Source organism: Bactrocera dorsalis, chromosome 2 (assembly GCF_023373825.1).
Source record: "Bactrocera dorsalis isolate Fly_Bdor chromosome 2, ASM2337382v1, whole genome shotgun sequence".
In the NCBI taxonomy this organism is placed as follows: domain Eukaryota; kingdom Metazoa; phylum Arthropoda; class Insecta; order Diptera; family Tephritidae; genus Bactrocera; species Bactrocera dorsalis.
In genome coordinates, this window is record NC_064304.1 from 47,688,248 (window position 1) to 47,715,715 (window position 27,468).

At 35.6% G+C, this 27,468-nt stretch overlaps 1 protein-coding gene across 1 annotated transcript in view; it reads left to right on the forward strand.

Moving 5' to 3' along the window:
• Nucleotides 1-27,468, forward strand: part of LOC105225795 (cGMP-specific 3',5'-cyclic phosphodiesterase) — a 94,553-nt gene that overhangs the window by 55,894 nt on the left and 11,191 nt on the right. The window contains exon 3 of the mRNA XM_011204422.4: nucleotides 20,304-22,117. Coding sequence (XP_011202724.2) covers nucleotides 21,359-22,117 — 759 coding nt within the window. The 5' untranslated portion in view covers nucleotides 20,304-21,358. The remainder of the gene's footprint in view (nucleotides 1-20,303; nucleotides 22,118-27,468) is intronic.

Below are 27,468 nucleotides of genomic sequence, written 5' to 3' on the forward strand. Positions count from 1 at the left end.
AAAGTGACCCCGCAAACTCTCTTGTAGGGTTTAGATGCAATTTTTTGATAGAAGTCCAGCACTCAAAGATAGCTAGTCAAATATAAAAATAATGATCAAATATTAAAAATAATATATTCTGTCAACGATTTTGATAAAACATTAAGTTACTATTTTTTACAAAAGTAATTGAGAGTACTTCTCATTTAAGAATAATAATCTGAAGTTCTTGTGCGCCTTTTTCAGCATATATCACTCAGGTGACGCGTTAACTGCAATAATTTTTTCCATTCAAATAAGTCGAATGTACTTAAAAAAGTGTTTGTGCGCAGAGTTCTTTTTCATTACTTAATTCTGCAGAAAACCTCAGTCGAAAATTATCGAATTTTGGTGAAAGTTTATGGTGAACATGCTCTAAGCAAACGTGCCAAAAGTGGCTTACACGTTTTAAAAGTGGTGATTTCGAAGAACGTCCTGGATCAAAAAATTTGAAGGTGAGTAACTGGAAACATTACTAGTTGAAGATTGTTGCCAAAGCCAAGAAAAACTTGCAGAATCTGTGGTAAACATTAAAGCAAAAATGCCATATTAATTGAAGCCATGAAACGTTCAACGAAGATTTTTTTGTAAGAACTACAAAAAGAAGTCGTTTTTGGATCGGTTTGGGACTAGTTATTAAAAATGGATCCTTTATGCCAAATTAGAGGTGGAGCCGAATGTCGCTGAAGTCAAGTTAACGCTTATTGGTTGGATGCGAAGAGCGTACTGTATTGGGAGCTTCTAAAATCTAGAGAAACCATTACTCGATAACAACTTTACTCAAAGCGATTTATTGCCGAAAAACAGTCAGAATTAGCGACTTCCTTCTTTATTGACACTAATAATTGTCCTTTATAACAACGTTCAGTCTCATGTTGCAATAACGCTTTACAGGCAAGATCTGCCCTCCTGACCACCCCAAAGTCTGAGGAACTAGTTCGCGTGCGATTATGTATGAGTATACCAACTACAACCTTCTTATGGTCACATACTATCGCAGGCATAAGCAAAGGTCCTTTTAAACCTCAAAAATATTGATTTCATTACATAACAAATTTTTAATGTTCACTAAATGGAAGCACAAGCAATAAAAATTACCGTGCTTGAAATATTTTTTAGAACTTTAAGACATCAAATTACAATTAATATGCACGCAAACGAATAAAATTCAAACCCACACTCAAACCTTGTACCGGCGACACGTGGCTGCAAAAGGACACAAGTGTAGCCATTCACAGATCCTTGGAAAAAGTCATTATAAATCAATAAAATTTCAAATAATTCAACACGATTATCATATGTGTATGTAATGTATATTTAAATTATAGTTTAGGGTTACCGTAATTAAGTGACCTTTCGGTGCAAAGCAATTATGTGGCATATACACTAAATAAACAAGTAAGGAAGAGCTAAGGCAGGTGTAACCGAATATTTTATAGTCTTCAAACTTGTAAGGCTCATAAACGGAGAAATATCCAATATTATACCTTCAGTTTTATCTTCCATATTGACTGATATACGAGTATATAGTATAAGGCCAGCCAAAAGTTTGAAAACACAATTACATATATCGATCTTTGGCATTAATATGTACATCTTAATAACAGAGAAAATGCCCTGTCAGCTTCATTAAGACACTTCCACACCATCAAGTCAACCAGGTATTTGAAAATCCTTAGTTACATTTGTGATAGGTCAAGCTGTCACTCAATTTTATCTATTTTGGGCACAGAGACGTAACGTTGTTAGAAAAACAGGTGTACTCGATTACATTAATATAACCCACAATATGAGGGTTGTAGTATAACTTAGAGAATTATTAATCCGATTCAACCCAGTTTTTGTTCACGGACATATTATTAGCATCTAAGGATGATCTCTGTATAATATATCTCAGATGCTAACCTATATTTTCGATAAAAAGTTCACGATAAGAACTGACATCCATATATTCGTACGGTATTCTGGGGACTTAAACAGTTTTGGTTCGATATGAATGGTTTTTTGTCATAAACTGGCACACTTTAAGAGCAGAATTCGATACATACATTGGTACTTAATTTTAATATTGGAAAATGGTTGCAGTCTGATTTTGGCCAATTTTGCACTGTAATATTGGAATACCAAGTGCCGAGAAATGGCTTTTCACGTAAATGAGGGCGGTGCCAAGCCCATTGTCAAATTATGACAGCAGCTTCTCTAAGGCCCTCTCTTATAATCTGGGGTGCAAAGATTTACGTTTCTGACGCTCTTATTTATTGATTTATCGCGCTTTTCGTATTTCTTAACGGAGCCGTTATATGGGGGTGGGCGGTGCTATAATCTGCCCTCGTCGCTACTGCGACACTCTAGTCACATCTTGCACAGACGGACACACAGATATCCAGATTCATATCATCTCTTCATTCTGACTATTATACTGACATATAACCCTACAAGTTTATCTATCTCGATTCGTTTTATGTGATACAAACAACCATTAGGTGAACAAAACTATTATACTCTTTAGCAACATGTTGCAAGAGAATACAAATATTTTTAAAGTAACACCCACGGTCGTATATTACATTATTAAGCGACACATACAGATAATTATACATATTACATATTTAGTTTATTTCATATTATTAATACATTAAAGTTGGTTTTGAGCTTTTCCACACTGAACACACTTGTTTATTATTATTCAAATATTATGAAGCGTTTTTTATTTAAGCTACAAAGTATAGATGTATGTTGTTTTTCCATTTTCCTTTGGTCTTAATTTCTCTCCATTCATGCATATTTTGAATTATGAAGAATTTAATTAACCGTAATTAAATTTTGGCACGCAGAGCTCCCAGCAGGGGTGTGTCGAGTGCAAACATTATTGTTTGTTTGTGTTAATGCCGCTCATACAGTCATACATTTTTACAGTTATTTAATAACTCAATTTATGTAGAAAAGCAAGCATCCCTAGCTATAAAACGCGCAAATTATTTTCACATAATTTCCTTTATTTTTTGACAATTAATTTCGCTGACTTAGCTGCCAGTCTTTGGGGATAAAGTCTTTGGCTTTATGAGAACTAATGCACTTTATGTACGGGAGGTAATGGACCTAAAAAAAATGTGAGACAATAATGTCGGAAATGTTTATCAATTTATCTTATCAAGCTGTAATCAGTGAAATTGTGAAGGAAAGCTAGAAAAAGTAGAAAGGAAAGAAAACAAAGCCGAAATAAAATACTAAAAATAAGGAAGAAAGAGCATATAAAGATATATAGATCCGCATAAAAGCTGCTTGTTATAGGCAGGCTTGGAATTAACTTAGTTAAAATCAAAAGAAGTGAGCAATTTTCTTATGTTTAACTGAGCGTTCAATTAAAAGGATTATCACCTTACATGAAGCTTATGCATGCTTGTTAGGGATTTAACACCATATTAGTACCATTAAAATAAATGTTTTTTTTCCATAAAACAAGCACTTAGTGTAAGAAAAGTTCTTAAGCTGGACTTATATTTCTACAGCCAAAATGATAAGACATGCGTGTTTCATAATGACTTGTTTCTGATAACTGCAGTGGAATATACAAATCCGTAAAAATATTTTTAACTTTATTAAAGATTTATTAAATAACATTTTTTTAATACTAAGTTTAAGTTTACACTAACGCAATATCAAAATTGACCTTACCACTTATTTCTGTGATTCTTCTTCTTTATATTAATAATTCTCAATTATATTAATTTAAGTAAATGCCATTAAATTTGACAGCCACTGTCTTATTTACATATCAGTCTACAACCATACATATGTATCCTTGCTTTCGAGCTAATATCGCACTAAAAATTCCCTTGTGAAGCATGTGGATATATAATTTCACAGGCAGACAATAACTTCTGCATTATTTGCCAACAAACAAATGTTAATATACATATGTATTGCATGCTGATATGTATATGCGAAACAAAAATGACAGCATAGCTATTTCTACAGGAATATTCGAGTCGAATTGTGGCTTTCTTTGTTCTAGACTCCCGTTAGAACTTGCTGTTGTACACATCCTGTTGAGGATGCGTCATCTGCTTGCGTGCTGTATCCCAAAAGATCGCCGGGGACATGACTTGCAATCCCAAATATGCAATAAAGTAAAAACAAAAACACGCAATGTGTAGCGACAGAAATAAATGCGACTGTGTTGACTTAACGGCGCTTGGATCCAAAGTCACTGTGGTCATTATGCACTCAGATAAATATTATAGTCCGTTGGCACTTTGTAAACAGTTACATGCTTATACATATGTATATGTTACGTGTAAATTTGTTCACGTAATACGTACAAGAGTATGTGAGTGAGAAGTCAAATGGGTATTCAAACTAAGAGATGACATCAACCAGTAGGAATATACGTGTATTTGAAAGTGAACTGAGAATTGTTGCTTAAATGGTTGTTCTATACAATTCCTATGGCTTTGTAGAGTAATATTCGCGATAAACTTAATTAAATTGTTTCAAATGTTTCGACGAAACCTTAAGACCAATAATCATATGGTATTGAGTTCGTATACGATTCTGACGATGTTTACTAATTGGAGCTTATGTGCAATAAACATGGAAGATTTATAACATTAAGCCAAATAATGCTTTCTCAAATTATCGCCCGATTTAGACTATATTTGATTTACTTCTTCTACATTATGGTCTCAATTTATTTACTTTAAAGCGAATAATCTTTGAAACTTTGATATACGGAAAGTAGGCGTGGTTGTTGCCCGATGTAGCCCATTTTCACAACGTGATATGAGAAATTCAAAATAATATTACGCATAAAAAATTGCTCACGTCTGGTTATGAAATTCCTAATACAGGTATGTAGGTCGTCATCCAAAGGTGAGCGGTGCCAAGTCCATTGTCAAATTTTCACAACGGCTCCAATGAAGCACTATTGATACAGACTACAAACGATACATTTTTAGTTTCAGAAAGTACAAGCACTTGATTCCGTTGGTGAAAATTGTATGACAGCTATATACTATAGTGGTCCGATATCAGCGATGCCGACAAATTTGCAGCTTCTTGAAGGGAAAATGACGTTTGCGAAATTTCAAAACGATATCTAAAAACTGAGGGACTAGTTCCAGACAGACGCACGGACGGTCAGACGGACAGACAGACAGACAGACATGGCTAAATTGACTCAGCTCAACATACTTTCTTCTGGGTGTTACAAACTTCGTGACAAATTTAATATACCCTGTTCAGGGTATAATTATTAGATACTTATATATCTGCAGAGCTCTACGGAGCTTACGGCCCACACAATTCTTACGAGATGCCGAAACTGGCTATATCATACTGCTGGTCTTCTGGAGCACCTACCCTTGAATGTAAAAGATTGCTATCAAAATTTAGGGCCTAATAGATGCGAGTGAAGTGAACTTAACCTCACTCAAATGTGCAGCCTCGTTGCTTGGCTTATTATGTCTTCTCCTGCGAAGTGTCTGTCCGGCTGTCTGGCGCTTGTTGCATGTTAATGGCGCTGGAAAACACGAGAGAAGCTATAAAGATATTCAATTACTTTTATTCCTACATATAACGCGTCTGTGAGTATACATATGTCAATTTATCAAAATTTGTCTGCCAACATTGTGTGTTTTCTTCAGCTTCCTCTGATTGCACTTAGCTCATTTTAATTGCGTTACTTCATTAAGCTTGCAAAACTCAGTGCAACATAGCATTCATACCTCCCGCTTTTTGCTGCAACTCAACTTGCCTGCTTGTTGTTCTGCTTTGTCATTTTTTCTTTCAACATTAATCCTCTTACAGACGTTGTTAATTATTTCAGAATTTTCACAGCTTTCAGGGAATTACTATCAAAACTAGCTGGAGGAGACGTGAATAAAATCTTAATTTGAGAAACTTCTCTCCTATTAACATATTTTTTGCCAGAGTTTTTGTAGTTGTGGAATACAGAATAAATGTGTAGAAAAAGAGTGGTAGAGCTTATTCGTCCCTCATTCTTTGAATTATATCCAATATGCATTATATATATATATATATATATATTTGAAAAACCGTACTGCTTTCATATAAAGTTGGTGAAAAAAGTTCTAGGGAAAACCCATTGGCACCAAGAACATTTAAGCGTACATATATGTATACGTATATACTATATATTATATATATTATCTTCATTAATAATTTTGCTCGTCATGCCAAACTGTTAGCCACAGATATGGATGATGTTTTTACCTTTCAATTGACCAGCTCACTATATGTAATGTTTCATAAGGGTATCATTATCATGACCATGTTACTATGGTCGCGATTATCAGTTAGACGGTCAGTGGTGGTATGGAGTGCCAGCGTCTTCCACATTCATGATCTCAGTTTCGTTCATAAATTATGTTTCACCACGCCCGTTTCGCATCGCTAACTGCAACAGCATTACAAAATAATGCCGCTATTAACAGTTCAAAATGTTTACTACATCATGACTTACTAAGGATTCATGGCTGCTCCACTACTACTTTTTGAATTTATGACTTGCAAAGACATCAGTTTTTAAACACTTTCTTTTACAAAAGTCTCATATAAATGAAATAAAAGTAATGAAATAATGCACCAGATCCTGCAAGAAAGCTTTGATTATTTTAGAAGCAATGTTTTCAAAAGTCCACAGTGGACACCAAAAATGTCTTTTTGTAAATAAATCAATAAAAAATTATTACTTCGGTTGCATTGAAGCTAAACACCTTTCACACATAAAAACTATTCATTACAAGACTTTGATTTTGAACGATAAATTTGTATGGCAGCTATATATCATATAGTGATTCGATCCGGGAAATTTCTTCGGAGATTGCATCGTTGCTTTGGACAATAACCCATATGAAAATATCTTGCCAAATGAAATAGTTTTCCATACAAGTTCTCGATTCCGATCGTTCAGTTTATATCGCTGCTATAATTTATCTCGCCGATGTAGCTTCTGGGTGAGAAGAAGACGTGTGTAAAATTTTAGATAGATATATGTATCACAAACTGACGGATTAGTTTGCGTATATACAATCCGATGGACAGACCGAAATGCTAAATCGAATCAGATCGTCATGGTAAACATTTATACATGTATATATTTTACAGGGTCTCCAACATTTCCTTCCAGGTGTTACAAACATCGTGGCAAACTTAATGTACCCTGTTCATGGTATAAAAATGCAATAATTAACGATAACGACTGGCATTATCGAACTGAAGTGCTATTAAAAAAACTCCTTTTACCTAGACTTCATTGTACTTTAGTGAAATTTATGTACAGAGGGAGAAATTGAATAATTACAACGACCAATATATTTAACGTGCGAATAAATGCCCAACTAATTATTGAGAAAATTTACACATGAACAGGTTAATTAAATACCACACACAATATTTACGGCTTCTAATAGCAAACAAGCACAGCTACAGCTGTGTTTGTATGTGTACTTATGCATGGCACCTCAAGAAAGAGCTTCAAAGTGGCTGCCGCCGGAAGGCGTACAACTCCCGGAAACATTTAATGAAGCGTAATGAATACTTAATTGAATATTTAGCAAGCTTTTTACGTGGATGAAGATCCCTCTGGCGCTTGCCGTGTAGATGAAGGCAAAAAAGTACAAATTACCTCGCACCACGGTGAGGTGCTGCGCAACAGAAACAAAGCAGTAAGTTGTGCTCCAGCAATCGTAGGCGCTGCAGGTTTCAACTTCTAATTTTCAGCTCTATTTTATGCGCCATTTTACTGCACAGTTGGCACTATTTCACGCGCTACTTAGCAGTACTAACGAGCTCTCTCGCACGGGTTTAAAAGTGGTGGTTTAGCTGAGAGATTTGTATGCGAGACGAGGTGCCAAGCCGCGTTACTGAGGCGCATCTTTGTACATGGGATTGCCTTTTATGACCATGTATGGATGTATGGGTGTGCACGAGTCAACTATAATGTGTGACAAGTGTTGACTTAGACTAAAGAGTGCGAGCTTTGCAGCAACTACCAAAACCGAGTGGGTTCATTGCTTAATAGCCTTTGTGGACTTAAATCACGTTGTCAGTAATAAACAACATTATAATAACTTCCTAAATATATATGGGAAAATTTCATACGAATTTAATTTAAATATAATACTTTTGGTACAAATTAATTATTCTAGTGGTACGAGATGGGCAGTTCGTTCCTGGCTAATCTGAAAACGCTAATATGTTATAAAATTTTTGGTATATATTAGAGACATCAACTTCAATGTCAAAAGTCGTATTTTTGCAGTGTTCTAGGTGCATTAATAGTAATACTTGTATATTGGTAGAAATTTGATTACATTTTACATATTTATACGACTGTTCACCTAACGGTTGTTTGTAACATCTAAAACTAGCCGAGATAGATGTAAAGTTGTCTACATTTTATAATAAGGATGAGGATGACGCGAGGGGCGCAAACCGCGAACGAGCGGAATTAGCCGAGCCATAAAAGGCAAGAGAGTTTTAAGCGTTGCGATCTTAAGCTGCTCAGCTACAGATATAAAAATTTCAACAGCCAAAATCAATAATTAAATTAAAGTTTATAATTTTTAAATGTTACTTGTTGAGAGTAGATAAAATAATTTTTTTAATGGTAAAGAGTGAGTCTGTTAAATCAAATGTGCTGGAATGAGAATTGAAATCATGACATATACGGCGGAATGGTTCGTTTAACTCAAAATTTGTTCTAGAAAATTTTAAAAGTAAGGGTCTAAACTGCCTGGTGGAGCGAGCGGGGACGTTAAAATTAATATCAGATAAGAGAGATGGGCTACAGACTAACCCATTCATGAGTTTTACAAGAAATATTATACCAAGCATCTCCCTACAACTAGCGAGTGTCGGGAGATTTATAAGTTTTAAGCGGTTAGTGTAAGGGGGAAGATTTAAACTGGGATCCCAATGCAAATGATTTAAGGCAAAAAGCAAAAATTGTTTTTGAACGGACTCTAACTTATCCGAATTGACTTTGTAACTAGGGTTCCTAACCACAGATGCATACTCTAATATAGGCCTCACCAGAGATGTTAAAAGAATTTTTGTGGTAAGCGGATCTCTAAAGTCTTTAGACCAACGTTTAACAAAACTGAGAGCGCCTTTAGCTTTAAAAACCGTGGAAGATGCGTGAAGATTAAAATTGAGTTTGGGGTCCATAGTTACTCCCAGATCAACAAAACTGCATACTTGCTCCAACCTAAAGTTTTGTATTACGTATGAAGTAGGGTCTACAGATCTACGTGAAAAACACATCGTTTTACATTTTTTAAGGTTCAATGGCATGTCATTTCTATCACACCAAGAAACTTGGTTGTTTAAGTCTGTTTGCAACTGACATCTTTCGCTGTTTGAAGTATACGTTTTAAAAAGTTTTACATCGTCAGCATATAATAAAACTTTTGAAAACTTAACAACAGATGATATGTCATTAATAAAAAACAAGAACAGAATTGGAACTTGAGGAACGTCTGAAGGAACATTGATTATGTCAGAAAAAGTATCGTTAAATATGACTTGTTGAATTCTATTACTAAGATAAGAAGCAACCCATTTTAGAAATATCAAGATCAAGTTTATTCAAAAGAATTGAATGGTTTACTTTATCAAAAGCTTTACTAAAATCTGTGTATATAACATCAGTATCTTATTCTCCCTAAAGCCCGTTGATACATGCGATACAAATTCAAGCAAATTGGTTATTGTAGATTTCCCTTTACGAAAACCGTGCTGAAAACAAGAAATTAGTGGAGAGATCCGGAAGGTTATGTCGTCTGTTATAATTGGTTCAAAAAGTTTAGGTATTGCAGACAACTTTGCTATTTCCCTATAGTTTTCAATAGATGACCGAAATTCACTCTTATGTAAAGGAATTATAAATGATTTTTTCCATATGGATGGAAATAAGCCTTACATAAGAGATGAATTAAATAGTTTTGTTAGGGTTGGTATATATATTTGGCACATTTCTTAAGCATGAGGGAATCATATCTGGGCCATAATTGTATGATTGTTCTAACATATTTAACTGCTTCGAAAATGGTAGGTGCATTAATAACAGAAATCAGACATAACTTGTGCTGATGCGGAACATTTTTTGGAGATTTTGGAGAATAATTGGCCTTGAAGAATTCAGCGAACATATTAGAAATGGTGTGATTGTCACTAGACATACTAGACTTATATTTCATAGCGCACGGAAAATTAGAAATCCAGCGTTTGGAGTTGACGAAACCATAGAACAAATTTGGATTACGTATAATATTATTTTTACTTTATTTATATAATTATTGTAACATATTTTGTTAAGTTCAGCAAATTGTCGAGGCAATTTAGAATATTTTGAATAGTCAGCAACTAAACAAGTTTTTTTAAAAAGTTTAAAAGCATGAGATTTTCTATTTTTTAATTTACATAATTCTTTCGAAAACCATAAATTAGAACTCATTTTTTGAGTAACAACACACTTCGGAACATATTTTTCAAATAAGTTTAAAATAGTTTCATTAAAGTGGGAAGCACTAAATTCAATATTGCCGCTGTAATCTGGCCAAGTTACTTTAGAAAGTTCGTAATTAATCTTCTTAAAATTAGCTTTCGCAAAGTTGAACTGAAAACAAAGGTCTTATGTATTATTACGAGCAAAGTTAGCTATGATTTCGATGTCAATTTTCAAAGCAGGATGATACGGGTCCTCTGGCCGAACACATCGGACAACGGAGAACATTGAAGCATTATCTACATAAACTAGATCTAAAAACTTACCAAACTCATTTGAAATTAAGACCCAACTCCGACATTTCATCTAAGAACTCGTAAAACATAAGCGACTACTAATAGGAATCGGGCGAGAATCATACTTTCTTCATCCAAAAATGGTTGAAATATAGATATTCAAGACCTCAAATAATTATTACGCGAACCTCAAATATCGATAAATTTGTAAGATATGACAACAAAATGATGTCGGTATTTTATCCGATAATAAGGTTATAAAATATGTTACGTTCTTCTCTACCTAAATTTTTAATTTACGAATTTTCTTTTGTATTTTACACCACATTACAAGTATGAGTGTGACTTTTTTAATTTCGCATTTTAGAGTCATCGTATTGTGTTTTGATTCAACCTTGTGACATTCTCCACGCTTTTCACCTTAGTATGTGTATGTGAATACGCCCAAATTATTATTTTTTTCGTAACTAATTACCTCAGAGACTAAGGCTCGATTTAATCACTCATACGAGATGCCCACCAAAGGGGCTACTTTAAATATATATTAAACCAATACTAAAAGTGGTTCACAACTACTGTTTTTTGAACTTTGAATGAATTTTAAGAAATTCGTACTAAGAATTTCAATTCAATTTGTCTAATACTGGCAGATACATTGGGCAACCACAATTTAACCAAGTCAACCAAGCATTTGCTATTAACGTTGATACTACTCTCAGCAGCAAAGCAAACACTTTTGAGGTTTATGCAGACTCCTTGGTCAAATGCAACTAGTACTTGAAACTTTTCCACAGAACTGTGCAGTGGAAGACAATTTAATTCCCAAAGAACCGCGCGCAGATGTGGAAGTTGGCGACTAAAAGCTGTGTTTGTTTACTCAGACTGAGAACCATATTTGCACGTTGCCTTTTTGCCGCCCCTTTGGATGCATTGTGGCTTGAAAGGAAAATGGAAATTTGCACAAAAACTCACAACCAGCAGAGGAGAATGGTTGTGGTCTACAGAAGGATTACAACAATACTAGAAAACTCTTTGAGGGTTCATCTGTGCTCTTGTTTGCGCCGGATTTGGTTGTGAGCCCAACTGTTGTTTCGGGGGCGTCGCTGCGTTATGGGGCAGCTTAGCTTAAATATGTTGCAAGACGTCAGCGATGCTTTCGACATCTGCAAAGTTGGCTTGCTTGCTTCTTACTTGAGCACCGCGCTTTAGATAAGATGTTTTTGAGCAATTACGGTGAGTTGGAAATTTTACCACTTTCTGGTTATGCGCGCAAACTTTTTCCAAAAAATTTTTAAAATTCCTTTTATTAAACTAGTGGAGAAGCCTTTGAATATGAGGAAAAAGGAAGAAGAAAAGAAAGATGAAACGAAAGATAAAATAACCAGTATTAAAGGAACAAGTAAGGCAGAGCTAATTTGTGGTGTAACCGAACCGTCTTGCAATTTGCAAGGATTGAATACGGAGGAATACCCATAGATGTCAGCAAAGCTTTGTTTTAAAAACCATTGCATTCAACATTCATTGAAATCATAAATGGGTAATAATTGTGACAAAGAAGTACCCTGAAATTGTAATTTAAATTCCCAGGTTGAACGATATTCAAAAAAAAATTTATGGTTGGCCTGTCTTTAATTACTACAAGTATTCCTAGAGCACAATCTGCCTACCAATTTAATTACAGCAGCTGCTAAAGTCGGTCCACCTCAGTAGTGCGTTATTAGTCGTATACAAGTATAATCCAGAAATTCGACATTTTATTTCAGAAACAAAATTAAAGAATTTTTGAATATAATAAATAATGGTAAGATAACATTGAAGTTACAAAGTGTAGCAACGTATGCCTATTAAATTGTCAATAAATTCAATCAGATCCGTAAATGAAAGTGCTAAATTTGAAGCGGCTTGATAGAGAACCTGCAATAGATGCTGCATTCAGCTCCATCTGTGATATGTTCGATTGATACATTCTCCGTTTATCTTCCAATTTTTCCAACATATAAAAATTAGTAACTGGAAAAAGCGGGAAAAGCCGGTCCAAATTTCAATTTATAATTGGGATTGCCTATGTGATATTTTATCTCTAGTTCATTCACTCAAAGTGATTCTTCAGAAACAATCGATCGATCTGGCAAATGCATCAAATATCATAAATATGCTGCTTATAACGTTCCGAATTCGAAGACAAAAAGTTGAGGAACATTTTCGATCCATTTATTCAGATACGAAAGAACTGAAAAGTTGACGAAGAAAAACTAAGAATCTGCGGCCGACAGACAAAACGCGAAAATTTCCGCACTAGAACTTGTGAAGAATACTGCAGGGTCTCAGTGGACATTCCTCTGTTGTATACAATCACCGGAGATTTGAAGACGCGATATTCTAGAGAAGTATTGGATGGATGTCAGCTGAGTCTGCTGCTTCCAAAAAAAGTATGTATTTCAACGCATGAAAACGTGGCTCCAAGATAGATTGATCGGCATGGCGTTGCTGCAAACGATTCATTACATTAAAGTCACTACAGAAGTTTTCGAAAGATTCTTAAAACTTGGCCCATATCTCTTGGTTTCGTGAAATTTTTTTATTCAATACTCGAACTGACTACAATATTATACAATGCAATAAAGTAGACCCGCACGTCTACGATTTATAATGTGTTTTTTTTTCAATTTAGTAGGATTCGATATTGGAAGGACGATTTGAAAAGTTTCCATTATGATATTAAACTGTATAAAAACTACTATATTTGATATCAAAATCTTCATGTTTCAAGTAAATGTTTATTCGCGCAAATAACGTTTTGTTTTTTATTCAAAAATACAATTTTACTGTACTGAATTTATAATTGTGATTTTTTAGGAGCTTGATAACTTTTTTTAAAAAAAAAACGCATAAAATTTGAAGATAATTTCATTTAAATGTTGACCGCGGCTGCGTCTTAGGTGGTCCATTCGGAAAGTCCAATTTTGGGCAACTTTTTCGAGCATTTCGGCCGGAATAGCCCGAATTTCTTCGGAAATGTTGTCTTCCAAAGCTGGAATAGTTGCTGGCTTATTTCTGTAGACTTTAGACTTGACGTAGCCCCACAAAAAATAGTCTAAAGGCGTTAAATCGCATGATCTTGGTGGCCAACTTACGGGTCCATTTCTTGAGATGAATTGTTGTCCGAAGTTTTCCCTCAAAATGGCCATAGAATCGCGAGCTGTGTGGCATGTAGCGCCATCTTGTTGAAACCACATGTCAACCAAGTTCAGTTCTTCCATTTTTGGCAACAAAAAGTTTGTTAGCATCGAACGATAGCGATCGCCATTCACCGTAACGTTGCGTCCAACAGCATCTTTGAAAAAATACGGTCCAATGATTCCACCAGCGTACAAACCACACCAAACAGTGCATTTTTTCGGGATGCATGGGCAGTTCTTGAACGGCTTCTGGTTGCTCTTCACCCCAAATGCGGCAATTTTGCTTATTTACGTAGCCATTCAACCAGAAATGAGCCTCATCGCTGAACAAAATTTGTCGATAAAAAAGCGGATTTTCACATTTCGAACCGAACACTGATTTTGGTAATAAAATTCAATGATTTGCAAGCGTTGCTCGTTAGTAAGTCTATTCATGATGAAATGTCAAAGCATACTGAGCATCTTTCTCTTTGACACCATGTCTGAAATCCCACGTGATCTGTCAAATACTAATGCATGAAAATCCTAACCTCAAAAAAATCACCCGTTATAATTAATGAATGCCTTAGCCGCGGATTGAGTGCTCCAGTTTTTAATAAACATCAAATGAACTAAGCAGATTCCTTGTTCATGTGAACCAACCTTTGAACTCCATATATATCGGGGTTTAGTTTAGTTTGTATCAGTTCCAAAGTCAAAAATAATCTTATTTCTAATTTTTAGTTTTGTACCGCAAGAACACTGTCGAATGTCAAGGGTAGTCAGCTGACAATTAGCCGAATTTCTGGCTTAAATGAATCTGTATACCCTACAAGAATTGGCCGAAAATATACCTATGAAGATTACATAATTAATTGAACTAATTGTTCCAGTTGTTTCAATCGCCTCGCATAAATCTTTAACAATTAGTTTTATTATTATTTTTAGGATAACCGTTATAAGTAACTCGCAGCCGTAACCAATCGGTAGCTACTACTGGGTTCACTAAGGTGACAAAGTGAATGCAAAGCGCTGTGGCATGACGCTGCGCTCCATTAACGCCCACGTCAACGATTTTAAATGGGTGTTAAAGGAAGTACAAAATGCAAGGCATACGTGACCGCATTATCAATGAGGTGATTTTAGCTTTTAAGGCCACTTGACACACCATGCCGCACTGGTTGGCCAAGCACACCGAAAGCCCACTGACTTGGGCGGGTTACCGCGGTGCTGTCATTTGACAAATGCAACTGCAACAGCAGCGTTGCTCGCACACCCGTGTGTTGAGAGAAGAAATTATCTACTCGAGTACAACTGAAAATGTGCAAGCGGTTGGAAATTGCTGTGCACACGCCATTCTGAAATTAGCCCTAGCTCATTATTGTCGACAACACTAATGCGTTAGTTTGGCTGCCGCCGCCCTAGGCTTAACCAGCATTTAGCTAATTTGCGGCATTTGACACTCGCGGGTCAACACTTCACAGAGGCGTGCCATAAACGCCCGAGCATGGAAATGCACAAACAGTAAATAATTTGACAAATATGCGCAAGCAATACACATACCGATACATACATTGTGCGTGAATTACAAACGCTCAAGAGACCCTTTTGCAATGCTGATATTGAAATACAAAAGGAGTAAGACCTAGTCGGCCTTAAAAGATAATTTACTAAATACAGTTAGTTAATATAAGTCGAAAAGTCATATTTCTGAATGATTTTTCTCCTCGTAATAGTTTTAACTCATCTAATACAAGTCGATTTTTAAAGGGTTATGTAAAACCACATAAGCTCAGAAACTGCTTTATGAGGCCTTTTAGTCTTTGAGTTCAACCACCAATACTTGCTTTGCAACAAGGTCCAGGCCTGCATTTAAAAAAGCTTTTCGTATCCAATCGAATGTAGCACAGTAGACTTCGTGCAAATTTTGATCTTTTTAGCAGATAGGACATACATTGCGAGAGTTTCGGATGTTCTACATGAAAATCAAAAGGTCGGAATCTTAATTCTAGGCATCACTTACCTGAAACCCTGTTAAGAAGATACATGCTTTCATGATTAGAATAAAACAAGTGTCGTCAATCGCTTCAACATAGCTAAATACATTTCTCCTTTTCTTCCACTCGAAAACTCTTTTATAATTGCAGATTAACAGTTGCGTGGCAAAGTTTTTGCCATTTTCATGTGGCGGCCAACAAATTCACTTATTACAGTTATGAACTTGCATTTATTGGCTACCACTAATTTCATAATTGCAAACGGAAGTGTAGGTGTACTACAAATATTTGTTTGTGCATTTATTCCACAAAATAACAATAAAGTTTTAGCATAGCAGACGCAGAAAAAACATGGCGTGCGGTCTTGTGGCCCTGTGGCTTTATGGTAATATGTAGTTTGCATGAAATTGCCGCATGTATCCACAGCATGCAACCTCAACAGCATTGCTATACTCCAATCTAACTACCGTTTATCCCCACTCTCTGGCCCATGTCCTGAGTGTGTGCTAACAAATTGCCATCGCATGCCGCAGTGGCATTTACAGCCACTCTCGCTCTGCGCACGGCATACGTTCGGTTGGATGTGTGTTGAAAGCGTTTACTTTACGACTGCTCAACAAGCTTGGAATGCAATCGTTTGCATAGCACACATACTATTAGATGAAATACGTTATTTTTCGCACAGAACCACTAGAGACCCAGGACTAACCTTCATAAATATATATATGTGTACGAGAGTTTTATATTGTATGGTATCTTCAGATAACATATTTATCTTTCTACCGTTATATTTAGTTACTCTGTGGAGACCAGGATATTAAAACATTGTTTTATAATTTTTTTTTCCACCAGCATAACGGAACTACACGGATAGTATGTCGAACGTTAGAGTGTAATTTTTTATTTTTTTGACATTTATCTGTTCGCTATTTTTAAATGCTTCTTCTTGTCATTTTACATATGCAGGCTAGAACAAAGTTCAAAAGTTGAATTCGACCTAAGAGAAACGTCTGTTTCATTGAAGTAAGGTAGCGATTTGTTCATTGCTACCAAATTTTATATTTTAATTTAAAGAAACAACAATTTCAACACAAAAGACTTTTTAACAAACTAAAATATTCGTTGTTATTCATTTGCGCTTATTTAATCAAAACCTGCAATTCCTCATTTACTTGTATTTTTCTTCTACCAAATAGCACCGTGTTTCCGAGCAACTGATTCATTGCGGCCATTATACATATAAGTAATTTTCGAAAAATTTGACGGCACATATCTCGGGACCCCCTCAACCGATTTCAACTAAATTTAGTACCTCGCATTCTTTTCATATTCCTATGTCATAGTGCGAAATTGGACTGCAAGCATTTGAGTTGATTTTTTTAATTATATAATAACTCCTATAATTGAATTTTATTGAATCCTATAAGTGAATTTTGTCCATTTCATCTCTTTCAAAGTTATCCTCTCCCGCTACAATACCCTTATGCCAAAGAATTTTCCAGTCATAGTGGCACTTGGAAAATTCCTTCGCCGTGAGGGCCATGAATGCCTTCTTCGATTCAGTTTTTATATCCTCAATAGAGTCAAAACTTTGTCCTCGGAGTTATCATGTGAACTTGCTCTTTATTCAATAAATTCAGACATAGTAAAAATCGAAGAATTCACTTTTAGAGCCTCAGAAAACGACGCGTATCTCAAATACTAATGAATATTTTGAAGTGATATTTAGTATAGATGTTACTAACAGTACCAGTCACCAACTTACAGAAAAAAATTACCGATTCGAAAAACACGCGAAGTATAAATTAAAATCACAGCTAGACTATAGTTACATTGAGTATTGGTTTATATATTCAAACGTCGGGCATCTTCACCTGTTTTTGAGGCTCGGCGTGATTTTTTTGTACGAACGATCTATAATCTTATCCTATGAATGTACATATTTTTTCTTAGAAAAGGAATAAAAATTGTTCAAGTTATAAAGAAAAGTCGAATATATGTATACAGCATATATCTCCCTGGATAATTGGGAAAAAACTGTAAACATTAGGCCTGGTGGTTTTAATACTCTTGTAACCAGTTGCTACAGAGTATTATATTTTTGTTCACTTAACGGTTGTACGTATCACCTAAAATTAATCGAGATAGATATACAAGTAGTGAAATATATATACATATCAAGTATAAATGATCAGGGTGACGAGAAAAGTTGACACCCGGTTGACTGTCTGTCTGTCCATCAGTCCGTCCGTGCAAGCTGTAACTTAAGTAAAAATTGATATTGATTGAAAAGAGATATCTTAATGAAATATGTTATGCAGGTTCTTAGTGCAAAAAAAAACTACGAGTTCAAAGATGGGCGTAATCGGACCATTGTCACGCCCACAAATCGCCTTTAACCGAAAAGCTATAAAGTGCCATAACTAAGCCGGTATGGTATGACAAGATTTTATAGGGGTCGGGGTAAAAATTGGACGACGGCACCGCCCACTTTTTGGTGAAGTCCCATATCTCAAGGTCCGACTGACTAGTTTCGACAAAATTTAATGTGGCATTCTTTTCATATTCTTATATTACGTCTTGATAATATCCTATTTTCGCCTATTTCCTATATGGCACAATTTTAAATTCCACTTGATTCTTTTACTTTTCAGTACACAAATCAACAAGCATTTAATATAACGAGATTAAACTTACCTTATGACCATAAATTGTTGAAATCCAATAAAAACTTTTCACGCCCCTAGGTACCGAATATTTAGACGCCGGTACTTATAGTTGACTTTTGTTAGAAAATATCGGTCAATCTCTGAGATATATAATTGAACTTCAGGGATAATTCTTCTCTGGTATGTCTGTATGTCAAAATATTTGAATCGGACCAATGCTTCCCGTAGCCCCCATATACCTAATATAAAGACAATCGAAATTCCGGGACTTTATACCGCATATATCGCCTAATACGAGTATGTGGGCTTTCTCAATGAAAATAAGCTAGCGTATTTTACTCATAATAGTGTATGTTTGTGCCTAAAATAGAAAAATTTTAGCGAAAACTTGACTTATCCCTCATATAACTAATATCAGGATTTTCGAACATCCGGCTGATTTTACTATGTGGTATTGGGAAAGATATATAAAATCTGGTCGATACTACCCCGACTTTCATATGCTAGATATAATGGTTTTCGCTTTTCTAACAAACCTTATCTGCCTGTCGTATTGGAGTTATATATAAAATTGCTTGGATTTCGATCCTCCGGTTGACGTTTTCCACCATGAAGTATTTCCCTTGATTCTTGTAAGGAAGAGTTTAAGATATTCGGTTGCCAACTTAGCCTTCCTTACTAGTTTTTATAATGAGATACTTTTCTTCGTATGCGCAAATGCTTAAAGGAACTTTTTTCGAGTGTTGAAGTTTTGAAAATTCATAATTCCACAATTTTTTTACATTGAGTCTACGCAAAAAAATACTTGTTGGATATTTTGCTTCAAAGAACATAAAAACACGTTTTGCATGAAAAAGAATTTTGAAAAATGCAAAAAATTAGCAACTACTATCCATAACAAATTCTTCATATTGATTGCTCAAAATATCTTTGACTAGATATAAATCGAAGGTAAAGAAACTCAATATAAAACTAAAATTATTGACAGCTTAAGAGAAAATAAAAAATATAGTGAAAGAAATCATGTGTTGTTCTTTCAGAAATTAAGTTTTGAATAATTACATTCTTTGTTGTTCCTTTTGTGGTATGGAATCGAATCATTGTGTCATTTGTTGAACATTTCTCCTTAAATTTTAGTTTACATTCTTTGCTAGATATTTGACTTTTGACTCCAAGACTTTTTGAACGAATATTTTCATTATTTTTTATCTGAATATAAATTCTGCTATTGGGGACGGAAACAAATTCAATAAATCAGTTTACTCTTTTTGCTGTAATTTACTGACTATGTTTTATTTCTATATACATACATATTTCTTTTAGTTTATCCACCGAAGTCAGTCATAAAAATAAATTGAGCTTTTCCTGCTCAAAGAGGACTATAACTTCTTTTTAAAACAAGCATTGTTCAAGTCTTCCAAAGATTTTAAAATACAAAAACGGAATGGTGGAATATTGGGAGAACGGATCTGATAACATTATGCACAGTCAGTTTACTTTCCAAACAACTAAACACTGAACTATGTGAGGACTAGTAATACTTACATATATATACTTACTTATTTTCTTAACTTACTAAAAATTTTCACACATTTAATTAGTTCAAACTGAATTTAAATTTTATACATTTATGAGGAATTTACGAATATGTTTAGCTTTTCATTCAAACTAAACAAGCCAACTATTTTTTACAGCAACCACCAGACAAACTTCAACGTTCATCACCAGATGTTTACGAACTTATTTAATTCAGACACATAAATTATAAACGAAAGTACAGAGAATGAAATTAAGCCATTTCTCAACAGTGAGTCGCAGTAATATAATGAAGCACTCACTGGCGAACTAACTTTCGATTTGGTGCGCAGCTGGATATTCACCTATAGTTCCTTGAATGAACGAAGTTGTGCTAATATTAATAAAGCGAGCATTTGAGACCATTCAATTTATTAATGAAGAGCAAAAACATTGAAATTAAGAAGAAAACTTAGCTCTAGAGATGAAGGCAGTTTAATAAAGCAATTTGTTGAGTGAAGCAGCAATTTCCAAGTATTAGCAATAAAGACTCACTCGCCCTGCTCAAGTATCGAAAATCAAAACACACTAACCCTGCAGCAACAGCAAGTAAATCAGGAAGCGGCCATCAATTATCTGCTTAGCAGCAGGTGCAAAGGATAACTGTAAACCGACAGGATAACCAGACAATGATTGCCAGCATACAAAGCACAACAAGTTGCCAGTGAAGCGCCGAAGCGAGAAACGTGGTGGCTATTGGGCTGCACTTTCAGTGTGAGTGTGGAGACGCAATTGGATTATAACTAGAAAATCAGGCCAACGAGACTTCGTAAGAAGCGAATACACGTGGCACTAGCAGCATACTATGAGGCAGCGGCATTGTAAGTGGGCGTACAATGGAACGTGCCGGAAGCTCTAAGGCGTTGAGCAGAGCAAATTAGGCGCTCTGAAATGTCCAAAACATCAAGTGCATAAAGCAACCAAAAAAAATTTGCCCATTTAGAAGCGTTCGAACCGACAAGATAATCGTCTCCAACAGCAGGCTTATATACAAATCGTCTAACATATCTTAAGGCGAGCTAAACAGCAGCGCAAGTGTCGGTGACATGTGATGGAACGGCTATTGAACCGGTTGTGTTGCTGCCAATGAGTTCCCACACTAGTTTTATGTACGAGCAGCAACCCCGACAACAACCACAGCAAAAGCAACTACGCTCCACATATCCAATTCAAGATGACAGACACTTCAGTGACAACGACAACAACAACATCAGCAACAACAACAACGGATGTTGGCTTTACGTCAGCTGGTAATATAACTGGCTCATTGCCCAAAAGCAAAGAGGACGCTGTCGATGACCCAGCTGTCAGCATAAATAAATCCTTCACAAATGGCGATGCTCATATGGCGCAATCGCCACCGCCACTTATAATAAAAGCCGACCAACAATCGCAACGCAATAACAACATAGGTGCGGGGGTTGCGGGCGACGCGGATGGTATGTCAACTAGCTTGACCAGCAATCGTTACTCGTGCGGCTCAGTGCAGCCACTCACAACAACTGTGGCAGTTACGCGTGGCCGCATGCCTTCCACGGACAATGGCGGCACCTCGACCACCAGCACAAGTAATTCGATTTCCGCTTGCGACATGACGACGTTAGTGCATTCGACCGGCAGTAGCGCGGCCAATACGGCGCTCAACTCACCAATTAACTGCAGCAGTCCGACAGCGAATGCGACATCCACGGCGGCAACTACGTATAGCAACGGCGGAAAGGTGACACGTCGCGAAGCCACACAGCAAGAGGTGGACGAAGTGGCGCGTTTATTCGAAGAAAAGCCGGAAGCTTTCGAGAAATGGCTGATGGAGCGTGCGCCGCCCGAGGCTTTGGCGCGCTTGCACGAGTTCATCGAGTCACGAAAACCACCGAAGCGGCCATCGGTGACGTCCGATCTCTTTCAGCAGTGGATGGCAGCATCGCCGGTGCAGGTGAGTGTTAGCAAATAAGAGGCGACGCATTTATGTCCCTACGAGTAGTCATGTAATTACATGTGCAACAACAGGCTCGAATAACATTCGCGCTTTATGTGCCCTTCCGGTCCCCAATTCTACTTAATATCTCCTTTTCCTCAGCTTTGACCAGCTGTTGCATCATTTGAAGTGCACTCTTTTCATTAACTGTTAATTATTGTTTAACGGACATGCACCACAGCTCGGCGCACACTCAATAACAGCAGACGCTTTACTATGTGGCATGATGTACTCGCATTAATTCTCATTAAAAGCATACTTTTCGAAATATACGCATATAATAAACTATATAAAAAGCGTTTATACAATGGCACGGCACAATAGCCTCATAAAAGTGTGCAACAGCCACGGCAATAACAACAAATTAGTACCTGCCAACATCAGACAACTCGTTTCAGCTGCGCTCACAACGCGAAGCATGCCTCACCAGCAGCAGCGGCTTCAAAATATTACCTCAGCATAAACGCGGTCGGATCTGCTATGACGCCCTTCTTAAGCCAGCTGGCGTGTGTTTGTGCGCGCACATCCTTGCATGCCGCAACTTTTATGCGGCTTTTCATAAATGTTGCCATAAAGTTGTGTTCGCTGCCAGCTGTTGATATGTAGCACTTGTTGTGTTGCCATTTGCTGGCTACATGCGAGCTTTAATGCGGTTGTCGATTGTTGTTCTTTTTCTTTCCTGTTTGTTGCAATTTGGGCCACTGCATTGTGGCTTCTGTGTATTATGTACGAGTGCTTTAGTTACAAATTGTACACGTGATCCATAAAGTTTATTCATAAATTTAATGGTTTGTTTGCGTAATGATTCTCGTCGAGTTACTGAGGTCGTCGAGCGTAGTTTTAACTAAAAACATCTGTTGAGTGATTGTGTGTGAGCATTATAACTGTTGTATGCGAAGGTGACTTCGTGGTTTCCGCTTTTCAAGCAAACAGTATTGCTAGCCTTCCCGTCCAGATGGAAAGATTACATTTCAGTTATGTGTACATAAAGGCTTATTCACTGACATTGCGGACAATGTTGGAGTTCTATAATATTGTTTTACTCATAACTAGCTGAGCCGTCGAACTTTACACAGTCTAACAAAGGAACACATTGGATATCTTCCTTCTACTCTCGCAACATGTTGCACAGATTAAAATAGCTTTGTTCACCTAATGGTTGCTTGTAACATCTAAAACCGAAAGGGAAATATATAGAGTTATATATATACATACATATATAGTATAAATGATCCGGATGACGAGAGGAGTTGAATTCCGTGTGATCTCCGTTATTTTAGAAAATTGACGTACAGGGGCGTTGTGGCATCTGATATTTGTCGGAAACAGAATTGAAACCGTTAAAAAAAGTAGTAGGTGTGATAAATTCGATATTATTGGTTTGATGTTCGAAACAGAATTTGTATCGATTTTGAGTGTCATCATAGTAACTTGATTGCTACGAATTAAAATGTATTCCTATAGAGGAAAATATAAGAATAAAATGCGAAATGTCTTAATTATTGAATTATTGGAAAACGAATCAAGACCAATTTCAACCAAATTCGGTACCTAACATGATCCTTGTATTTCTAGAATACGGTGTCGCAATAAACGAAATCGGATCACAACTGCGAACTACCCACCTAACAATACAACTTTGTAGTAGAATTACCACTAGTACCCCCTATGTATCTCACATAGGCATTTTCGCACTTCCGTTCGACTTTATGTTGTACATTTCGGCCAAATATTGAAGTATCTTAAGGAAACCCAGGAAGGATCTTTTGCTGGCAGTAGTAAAATGTTGTAAAGTCCACAATTGAAAACGGATCAGCCAAGTCGTGTAAATAATATAATTCAATAAATATGTACATTAAACTCCACTTTTATACTTATTCTTTCCCAAATATTTTTACGGGAAACGATTTTTGAGAAATAGTGTAACAATACATAAATAAGCTGAGAAAGCCACTAAACATAACATGTATAGTCATGTTTACAAAAACATGATTGTGGAATACAAAAAATCTAAAAATGAATATATGTGCGTGCGTGGCGGCGTTCCTGACAAATTTCACACACTTAGTTAAAGTGCATCAGCAACTGAGACCAAAGTCCCTATGTACTTTTCATTACTTTCTTTTTCAATGGAAGTAAAATTTGCTCGTCTTTAGTAAGCGACTGTAAACATGCTCATAAGCTGCTGCCAAAAATTTGCAACGTCTGGCTCAATATATTTGCCACATCAGCAATTTATGGCATCCTTACGAAAAACTGTTTTGTTGTAAGAAAAATCGCATAGCATGTAGTGTTGAAATATTACGAAAGTTACAATTTACAATTTCTATGGTAGATGGCAGTTTGCAGAAGCAAATGTTACTCATACGCATTGGCGTATCACAATGGTTTACATTTAGCACTTTGCACCTTATTGAAACAATATTGCATTACAGAGATAGTTTCTTAAAGAAATATGAAATAATGTAATGAAATGATAAAAATCTATCACCTTTGCATATATTTAGATAATCGAAAATGTGGAGATATCTCACAGAATTTGGAAGTTTCCTTATTTTAAGAGAACGAGAGATCTTTATAGAAATGCGCAAGAAAAAATGTTGTGTAACTAACAAAAAGAGAAACATATGTATATATGTATACACAACATATATACATATACATATATACATATGTTTCTCTTTTTGTTAGTTACACAACATATGTATATATATATATATATATGTATATAAATGTCACAAAATTATGCTTAAAATACATAGAATCTTTGGATTTCAGTATGAAGATTTTCAGAAGTTATGCGAAATACTGACACGACAGACAATCTGACAGCTCATTAATAATAAATTAAACGTGTGAAAAGCGAAATTACGCGGAATGAACATCGCATAAAAATTTTTCGAAGTTCCCAATCAAGGCCAAGTGCCTTCTACAAATTTTTTTTCAAAATAACACAAGAAGCAAACATGTATGTATAGGTATACATATGTTCATAAATACGTGAAGTACATTATTTGCAAGGTTATGAGCAGGCAATAACATATTAAGAACATAATATTTTAGAAACAAAAATCACAATTGGATTTACACCATATATTAGTATAAGCCAATAAACCGTTTACTCTTTCTGAAAATACATTCTAATTCATTCTAATACTGAACTGGAAAGATGCCGAGCAATTTACTCAAAGTCGTGCGTTTGCTTTTCAAGATCATCATGCCTATGAATTTGAACAAAGTCTGTATTTTTACTAAACCCTGCTACTACGTTACAAAAAAATTACACAGTTATCTTTGGGTCATATTATGACTCCATATATTTTTAATGCCTCTCTTAATATTTTCTTGAGCTAATGCTTCCCTGAGTTGCACTCAAAATAAGGTAAATATTGGAGTGAGCATTATCATCTCCGAAGTCGGACTGGTCACTCAGTATCAGTTCGCGGTCATCACAAAATGTAGATTGTTTAATACCATGATCATCATCGCCATCATTATCATTAAAATAATTTGCCATATTTATCTCTTCTTTTTCCGTCAATTCACATCGTATTTTGGCCGAATAAAAAGCCAATTTCTCACTTATTTAAAAAAATAATATTTATTTCAACCAAAAATGAACTGTGTGAAACTAATTAAAACGCACATTATTCACCAAAAACTGTTAGTTCCAAGTCACTTATGGCGTACTCACCATATGAAACGTCATTACTTTCATATTAAGTGAGCTTTATATAAAATACTACGAATATACCCAACGAGATAATGGTTCACCGCTTACATTTTTCTTTGAAAAATGCTTCGAAGAAAATTCTATGTAGAATTCTTCAATACCAGGTAATGCACAAAAGTAAGATATGCTGCTAGATTCGACTGCGTTCATAGTTACAATCAAGTACATGAAAAACGTTGCAATACAACAACAAATACAAGTTGATGAAATAAAATTTATAAACAAATATTTTCATTATTTCGTCATATCGTCAAGCATTTGAAGAAAATTCGCAGAAACTTGGTTGTGTTTAGGTGAGCTGCTATTTTAATTAAAAATGTTGTTTGTTTTTATGTTTAAACTTGAATAAGAAAACAAAAGAATATTCTCGAAAAGGCATCTGAGAAGACTAATTAAAAATAAAGAAAGGAAGCACTTTAATGCGTTACTATTTGGAAAGTTTTTCGTGTTTTTATCATTGAAGGAAATTTATAACTACATATGGTTTAAACTTTTTTTGTAGAATGTGTAAAAGCAGAAGGCTTCACCGTATCGGAGTATGCTCACCAAATTCAGAAAAGCATCAGACTCGCCAAAGGCCATTTTTTTAAGTCTCGTTGCTTGGTGATCTGTTACTTTTCCTAGGACATCGCCGTATTAATTTTCATCGATCGGAGTAACCGATACAATAATGCTGCATCGTTCACCTCACTCGCTTACCTACGTCTACCAAATCCCGCTGGGTATCTATAATATACAAATGAATCGCAAAATGTGTTGCTAAGCGTATAACTCAACAACGCCTGGACCAATTTGGCCAATTCTTTTTTTCAAATGTTCTTTGAAGTTCAAAGATGGCATTTGCTTCTACCCATACACACGTTTGTTTATAAAAGTGAATGTTTGTTTATTAATAACGCTAATGCTCGAGAACGACTGAAACAGTCTTGATGAAATTTTTAGAGATTATTCGTTGTGGATTTGGGAAGGTTTAAAAATAAGAAAACCTTATACTTTTCATGAGGAAAAGTCGGAAAATTGGAAAATTCCAAACAGTGACCTTTTCCATAAAACCTCTTTTTTCAATTTTTTTTGTGTTGTTTTTCAATTGATTTATTTGTAAATTATTTGTAATTTTTGGTTGTTTCATTTCTTTGTTTAGGCTATTGAAAAGGTAAATTATGTAAAATTATTCAGTGAAAGCTTTATGTTTGTTTCATACAAAATGATCAATTACAGATTTAAATTTGTTACGAAGCCACGACGAGATCGCGCTAATATTGGCAACTCAAAGCACATGCATGAATACTCGCAAAATGCGATAGCTTACGTGCGGAATTATGGATCGCGGTCAGTTAGTAAGCCATCGTCACGATGTCACAGCACGACTTTTCAAACAACAGCTATGACGTTTGATGGACTTTATCTTGAAGTAATGTAGGTAAATATGGTGCAGATGAGGGATGTACTCTGTTGTGTGGCAAAAAAAGGTTTGCCGCAGGCACTCATTCTTCTTTGGTTGGTGGATGGTAGTTACACCAGATAAAATTGATTAAATAATTTCTGCGGAAATTCTTGATCCAGAGATAGATCCAGA